This window comes from Mobula hypostoma, chromosome 9, assembly GCF_963921235.1.
Source record: "Mobula hypostoma chromosome 9, sMobHyp1.1, whole genome shotgun sequence".
Classification (NCBI taxonomy): domain Eukaryota; kingdom Metazoa; phylum Chordata; class Chondrichthyes; order Myliobatiformes; family Myliobatidae; genus Mobula; species Mobula hypostoma.
Window position 1 is genome coordinate 67519214 of NC_086105.1, and position 8317 is coordinate 67527530.

At 42.3% G+C, this 8317-nt stretch overlaps 1 protein-coding gene across 7 annotated transcripts in view; it reads left to right on the forward strand.

Moving 5' to 3' along the window:
* The window catches only part of nav3 (neuron navigator 3), a 503350-nt gene that overhangs the window by 165168 nt on the left and 329865 nt on the right, over positions 1 to 8317 (forward strand). Inside the window, exon 6 of one of the 7 annotated variants that reach the window (XM_063058462.1) lies at positions 7957 to 8025. The exons of the other annotated variants lie outside the window; for them this stretch is intronic. Coding sequence (XP_062914532.1) covers positions 7957 to 8025 — 69 coding nt within the window. The remainder of the gene's footprint in view (positions 1 to 7956; positions 8026 to 8317) is intronic. 7 annotated transcript variants of the gene reach the window in all.

An 8317-nucleotide genomic window follows, 5' to 3' on the forward strand; every position in this document is an offset into this window, starting at 1 on the left:
TGTTTTGTACCTTGGCTCCGGAGTAACACTGTATCGTTTGGCTGTATTCATGGGTATTCGTGTATGCTTGAATGACAATTAAACTTGAACTATGAACTGTGAGACAGTGTAGTGAGACTGCTAGTAAGGACAAAAATTGTAGTGAACGGGATAAGTTGCTATTTGAAAGAGGGACAAAATCAACAACGATGATGAATATAGGACTGAAGGTGTTATATTTGAATGCACCCGATATACAGAAAAAGGTGGATGAACTTGTAGCACAGAGATTTATAGGTATGATGTTGTGGACCACTCTGAATTATGACTGAAGAAAGATTATAGCTGGGAGCTTAACTTCAAAGAATACACATTGGATTGAAAGAACAGGTAGGTAGGCAGAGGGCTGGGGTGGCTCTGCTGGTAAAAAATGAAAACAAACCCTCAGAAAGAGGTGACATAGGATCAGAAGGTGCAGAATCCTTTGATGTAGAGCTAAGAAAAAGACCCTGATTATATACAGGCCTCTGAATGCAAGCCAGATGTGGGCTGCAAATTACAATGGGAGATAGAAAAGGTTTGTCAAAAGGGCAATGTTATGATAGTCATAGAGATTTCAATATGCAGATAGATTGGGAAAATTAGTTTGATGCTGGATCCCAAGAGGTGGAATACTTAGATGGCTTCTTAGAGCAGCTCATGGTTGAATCCACTAGGAAACAGCTATACTGGACTGGGTGCTGTGCAATAAGCTGGAATTGATTCAAGAGCTTAAGGCAGAGGAGCCCTCATATTAATATGATAGAATTCACTCTGTGGTTTGAGAGTGAGAAGCTAAAGTCAGATATATCTGTATTACTGCAGAGTAAAAGGATCTACAGAGGCATGAGAGAGGAACTGGCCAAAGTTGATTGAAAGGGCACACTAGCAGGGATGATGCTAGAGCAACAATGGATGGAATTTCTGGGAGCAATTTGGAAAGCACAGGATAGATACATCCCAAAGAAGAAGTATTCTAAAGGAATGTTGATAGAACTATGACTGACAAGGGAATTCAAAGCCAAAGAGAGGATAAAAATGAGTGGGTACTTAGAGGATTGGGAAGCACTAAAAGAGTCATAAAGAGGGAAAAGATGGAATAAGAATAAAAGAGCGCTGAGAGTAGATATCGACCGCTGGAAAATGATGCAGGTGAGGTAAGTAAAGGGGAATAAGGAAATGATGGATGAACTGAATAAGTATTTTGCATCAGTCTTCACTGTGAAAAACATTAGTAGTATGCTGGAAGTTTGAGAGTGTCGGGGGCAGAAATGAATGAAATTGCCATTATGGGAATAATGTGCATGGGACAGTAAAAGGTCTGAAGGTAGATAAGTCACCAGGACCAGATGGTGTACACCCCAGAGTTCTGAAAGAGGTGGCTGAAGAGGTCGTGGAGGCATTAGTAATGATCTTTCCAGAATTACTAGATTCTGGCATGGTTCTGGAGGGCTGGAAAATTGCAAATGCCACTCCACTCTCTGGGCTTGAAGGTAGAGAGGTTGAAGAAAGGAAATTATAGGCCACGTAATTTGACTTCAGTGGATGGGAAGATGTTAGAGTCGATTATTAAGGATGTGGTTTCTGAGTACTTGGAGGCACATGATAAAATAGGTCGGAGTGTGCATGATTTCCTCAAGGGAGAATCTTGCCTGACAGATCTGTTGGAATTCTTTGAAGAAATTACAAGCAGGATAGACAAAGGAGAATTGGTGGATGTTGTATGCTTGGATTTTCAGAAGGCCTCTGGCGAGGTGCCACACACGAGGCTGTTTAACAAACTACCTGTGCATGGTATTACAAGAAAGATTCTAACATGGATAGAGCATTGGCTGATAGGCAGGAGGCAAAGTATGGGAATAAAGGGAGACTTCTCTGGTTAGCTGCTAGAGAGTAGTTGTGTTCCACAGGGGTCTGTGTTGGGAGTACTTTTATTTAATGTTATTTGTTAGTGATTTGAATGATGGAATTGATGGCTTTGTGGCCAAGTTTGCGGGTGATACAAATATAGGTGGAGGGGCAGGTAGTTTTGAGGAAGTGGAGAGGCTACAGGTTGACTTAGTCAGATTAGGAGAATGGGCAAAGAAGTGGCAGATGGAATACAGTGTCAGGAAGTGTATCGTCATGCACTTTGGTAGAAGAAATAAAAGAGTAGGTTATTTTTTAAATGGGGAGAAAATTCAAAAATCCAAGGTACAAAGGGACTTGTGAGTGCTCGTGCAGGATTCTCTAAAGGGTAATTTGCAGGTTGATTCAGTGGTGAGGAAGGCAAATGTGAGGACAAGAATATAATGTTAGGGCTTTATAAGGCCCTGGTAAGGCCTCAGTTGGAGGATTGTAAGCAGTATTTCATTGTATGATAGAGTGGATGTGGAGAGGATGATTCCTATGGTAGTGGAGTCTCGGACCGGAGGGCACAGCCTCAGAATAGAGGGACATCCATTTAGAATGCAAGTGAGGAGGAATTTCTTTAGCAAAAGAGAGGTGAATCTGTAGAATTCTTTGCCACAGGTGGCTGTGGAAGCCAAGTTATTGGGTATATTTAAGTCAGATTAAATAGGTTCTTGATTAGTCAGGGCAGGAAGGGTTACGGGGAGAAGGCAGGAAATTGGGGCTGAGAAGGAAATGGATCAGTCATGATGAAATAGAGCAGATGATTTAGACTATGGTCTAATTTTGTTACTATATCTTATAGTCTTATGGTCTTACCTGTGGACTGATCTGTCTCAATGGAAGGTTTTGACTGTATTTCAGTATACGTGACAGTGATAAACCAATACCAATACCAATATCACCACCTCTAGGATCTCCTGGGCTCCACATCATCCTAACTTGCAAATGTATTGATAGGCTTCTGTTGTTGCGGGGTCTAACTCCTGGAACTCCCTCCACAGTAGCACTTTCTGGGCTTTGGTGGATTAAGGGTTAAGTGACTGGACTGGCAACTATTGATCCAAAGATGTGAGTTCAAATTCCACCACATCGGAGGAATCAGAATCACTGACATGCGTCATGAAGTTTGTTGTCTTGTACAGTGTAAGATATACAAAATTATTGTAAGTTACAATAAGAAATATATAAACTATTGAGTGCAAAAGAAGAACAAACATTAAGGTAGTGTTCATGATCCATTAAGAAATCTGATGGGCCGGGGACGAAACTGTTCACAAAATATTGAGTGTGTGTCTTCAGGCTCCTGTACCTCCTCCCTGATGGCAGCAATGAGAAGAGGATATGTCCTGGGTGGTGAGGGCAATTTGAACATTTTTGTAAAGGTAAAATTGAGCTTAGTGTCAGTCTTAGTAACCATGAAACCAAGCGATTGTTGTCAAACCCAACTGGTTTATTCAAAAGCACAAAAGAACACGATAAGATAAAGAATACAATAAATATAAAAACGTAAGATAGTTTAAGATAGGTGTGGATAATGAAGTAGGTTTTCAAAGCTTGCAGAGAGATTTAGACCACTTTAGAATGGGCTGAAGGATGGCAGATGGAGTTTAATGCTGATAAGTGTGAGGTGCTACATTTTGGTAGGACTAATCAAAATAGGACATACATGGTAAATGGTAGAGCATTGAAGAATGCAGTGGAACAGAGGGATCTAGGAATAATGGTGCATAGTTCCCTGAAGGTGGAATCTCATGTGGATAGGGTGGTGAAGAAAGCTTTTGGTATGCTGGCCTTTATAAATCAGAGCATTGAATAGAGGAGTTGGGATGTAATGTTGAAATTGTATAAGGCATTGGTAAGGCCAAATTTGGAGTATTGTGTACAGTTCCGGTCACCGAATTATAGGAAAGATATCAATAAAATTGAGAGAGTACAAAGGAGATTTACTAGAATGTTGCCTGGGTTTCATCTCCTAAGTTACAGAGAAAGGTTGAACAAGTTGGGTCTTTATTCTTTGGAGCGTAGAAGGTTGAGGAGGGGACTTGATAGAGGTATTTAAAATTATGAGGGGGATAGATAGAGTTGACGTGGATAAGCTTTTTCCATTGAGAGTGGGGGAGATTCAAACAAGAGGACATGAGTTGAGAGTTAAAGGGCAAAAGTTTAGGGGTAACATGAGGGGGAACTTCTTTACTCAGAGAGTGGTAGCTGTGTGGAACGAGCTTCCAGCAGAAGTGGTTGAGGCAGGTTCGATGTTGTCATTTAAAGTTAAATTGGACAGGTATATGGACAGGAAAGGAATGGAGGGTTATGGGCTGAGTGCAGGTTGGTGGGACTAGGTGAGAGTAAGAGTTCAGCACGGACTAGAAGGGCCGAGATGGCCTGTTTCCATGCCGTAATTGTTATATGGTTATATAGTTTATATACACAGATTGATTATATGTACATAAAGTGATGCTAGGTTCAGGAGTGTCTCTACGTAAAGTGACCGACAGGAAATAAAGTGGTAGCAAGTTAACAAGTGTTTAGTTAAATGTTTTGATTTATAGCCTCCTGCTTTTATAAGCTCCCTCATTCCTATCAGTCCCAGGCCCACTCCCTCTCCAGAGGACTGCATATGCAGTTTATGGGATGTGCTGTATTTTATGCTGAGATATTTTACATTTGACCTACCTTGCTTGGTCCCATCTGGTGGATACCTGTACCTTGAGCCATAAATAGTCTGTGGGCAGGATCAAAGAATGAAACATTCAGCTCTTTGTGCTAGCTTGGAGTTACTTGTGAATGACGCTGTTAAATACTCAGAAGAAAGCAGAACAAAGGAAATTATAGGCCAGTTAGCCTGACCTCAATGGTTGGGAAAATGTTGGAGTTGATTGTTAAGGATGTGGTCTCGGGGTAATTGGAGCCACATGATGAAAAAGGCTGAAGTCAGTATGGTCTCCTTAAGGGAAAGTCTTGCCTGGCAAATCTGTTAGAATACTTTGAGGAAATAACAAGCAGGAATAGACAAAGGAGAATTGATGGGTGTTATACACTTGATTTTCAGAAGGTCTTTGACATGGTGCCACATATGAGGCTGCTTAACAAGATAAGAGTTTATGGTATTACAGGAAAGATACTAACATGGATAGAGCGTTGGCTGAATGCAGGAGGCAAAGAGTGGGAATAAAGGGAGCCTTTTCCGATTGGCTGCCAGTGACTGGAGGTGTTCTGCAGGGGTCTCTGTTGAGACCTCTTCTATTTACGTTGCATGTCAATGATTTGGATGATGGAATTGATGGCTTTGTGGCCAAGTTTGCGGATGATATGAATATAGGTGGAGGTGCAGTTAGTGTTAAAGAAACAGGGAGACTTGAGGGGGACTTGGACAGATTAGGAAAATGGGCAAAGAAGTGTCAAGAAGTGTACGGTCATGTACTTTGGATGAAGGAATAAAAACACAGACTATTTTTAAACATGGAGAAAATTCAAAAATCTGAGCTACAATGGAACTTGGATGTCCTCATGCAGGATTCCCTAAAGGATAATTTGCAGGTTCAGTCAATGTGAGGAAGGCAAATGCAATGTAAGTATTCATTTGAAAGGACTAGAATATAAGAACAAGGATATAATCTGAGGTTTTATAAAGCACTAGCGAGTCCTCACAAAGTTTTGTGAGCAGTTTTGGGCCCTTTTTCTAAGAAAGGATGTGCTGACATTGGAGAGGGTTCAGAGGAGGTTCATGAGAATGTTTCTGGGATTGAATGGCTTATTGTATGAGGAGTGATTGAAGAAGTGACCGGTGGAATACAGTGTCGGGAGTGTATGATCCTGTATTTGGTAGAAGGAAAAGAAGTGTAAACTATTTTCTAAAGGTGGAGGAAATTCAAAAACCCAAGGTGCAAAGGGACTTGGGAGTCCGCGTGCAGGACTCCCGTAAGGTTAACTTGCTGGTTGAGTCGATGGCGAGGAAGGCAAATGCAATGTTAGCATTCATTTTGAGAGAACTAGAATGTAAAATGTGAGGCCTTATCGGGCACTGGTGAGGCCTCACTTGGAGTATTGTGAGCAGTTTTGGGCTCCTTTTCTAGGAAAGGATGTGCTGACATTGGAGAAGGCTCAGAGGAGGTTCATGAGAATGATTTTGGGAATGAAAAGCTTATCGTATGAGGAGCGATTGATGGCTCTAGGCCTTTACTCGCTGGAATTTTGAAGAATGGTGGGGGAGGGGAATCTCATTGAAATCTATCAGATGTTGAAAGTCCTCAATTAAGTGGATATGGAGAGGATGTTTCCTGTGGTAGGGCAGCCTAGGACCAGAGGAATAGAGGGACATCCATTTAGAACAGAGACAAGGAGGAATTTCTTCACCAGAGGGTGGCGAATCTGAGGAATTTGTTGCCCCAGGTGGCTGTGGAGGCCAGCTCATCGAGTGTATTTACGTTAGAGGTTGATAGGTTCTTGACTTGTCAGGGCATGAAAGGTCATGGGAAGAAGGCAGGGGATTGGGGTTGAGAGGGAAATGGATCAGCCATGATGAAATAGGAAAGCAGACTCAAAGGGCTGAATGGCTTAATTCTGCTCCTGTGTCTCATGGTCTTATTACATGGATGGGAGGGATGTGGAGAGCTATGGTCCAGGTGCAGGTCGATGGGACTGGACAATATAATAGCTTGACATGGACTAGATGGGCCAAAGGGCCTGTTTGTGTGCTGTGGTGTGCTATGACTCTATGAGTTGTGGCCAGTTTAAATTGTAATCATAAGTTGTGCAAATTGTAAAATTATTCAAAGCACCAATTGTGAACAAGCTGGACTAGGGCACCCTCTGCTGGTGGGAGTGGGAAACTGCATGCCTGTCCTTGCCGCTCGGTGTCTCCTTTGATGGGATGTTTCCTAGTCTCTCACCCCTTCAGTCTAGAGAAAAGCTTCTTAGTGTCTTGTGGTCCTCGGAAATCCCCTGTGTTCTCACTCCGGGTCAATGGGATCAATTAAGAATTGAGGAAATGGGAAAATATCCAACCAAAGATGGAGAAAAGGAGAAACAATGGGAATCACGGTGACACTCTCCTTCCCCTCCCTCTACGGTTTCCACATTCCCTCCTTCCCCTCCCTCTAGTTTCCACATTACTTTCTTCCTGTCCCTCTACAGTTTCCACATTCCCTCCTTCCCCTCCCTCTGCAGTATCTATATTCTCTCCTTCCCCTCCATCTACAGTTTCCACATTCCCTCCTTCACCCTCTACCCTTCCTACACTCCCTCTTTCCCTCCCTCTGCTAGTTCCACATTCTCTGTTTTCCAACTCTCTTTGCTAGTTTCACACTCTCTTCATCCCCCCCCCCTATAGTTTCCACACTTATCAACCATATTCAAAGGGAATATGAGAGGGGATTTCTTCACTCAGAGGGTGGTGAGAGTGTGGAACATGCAGCCAGTGGGAGAGGTGGATGTGGTTTCGATTTGAACATTTAAGAGAAGTTTGGATACGTTCATGGATGTGAGGGATATGGAGGGCTCTGGTTCCACAATGGGTTGATAGGACAAGGCGGAATAGTAGTTCAGCACGGACAAGATGGGCTGAAGGTCCTATTTCTGTGCTGTAGGACTCTACGACACACTTTCTTGCTCTCTTTTTGCACTGTTCATTTATTTTATATTTACTCTTATTGTAATTTATAGTATTACGCCTTGCATGGAACTGCTGCCATAAAACAGCAGATTTCACAATGATTCTGAAGTCCTAGACTGTCTAACAGTACTCCCCCACCCCTCAGAGTCCTGGCATGATTCTTTGCACCCTTTCCAGCTTAATGATTTCTCTCCTACACAGGGTGATCTTGGGGTAATGGGCTAGGAAAGCCAAGTGAGGCTGTGTTTTTTCATACACCAGCGTGCCTAGATCTCTCTTCCCATCAATATTCATGATCATGTCTGTCTTAACCATTTATGCATTGCTGTTGTGCTCTTAATTCTTTTTTAATCAGTCTGACGTGTTTGGGTTCAGATTATGTGTAATTTTTTCTCTTCTATGTGCTTCTTTCCCTCTTCTCTTCTGTTATACAGTTTGGTAGCTGGACAAACACATCAGTCCAAACATGCTGGAAGTGCAGCCAATCAGAAAAAGTCTACCAGGTCAGCTGGTAATTCTTATCCAATGCCTACTCAGTTTGCATGGATGGTATTTTAGTTATGAGGAGAGCCTGGATTGGCTGGTGGTGTTTTTTTTTTGGAGAATTATAAAATTATGAAGGGAATGAGAGTTTTAACAGAAGGGACCTTAGAAGAGAAACCCATAACCTATAACTATAATTATAACTAGGAATCACCTTATGGGAGGTGCTACTCAACAATAAGTTGAATGCAGAACAGTACAGCATAAGAACAGGCCCTTCGGCCCACACAGTCTGTGCCGAACATAATGATA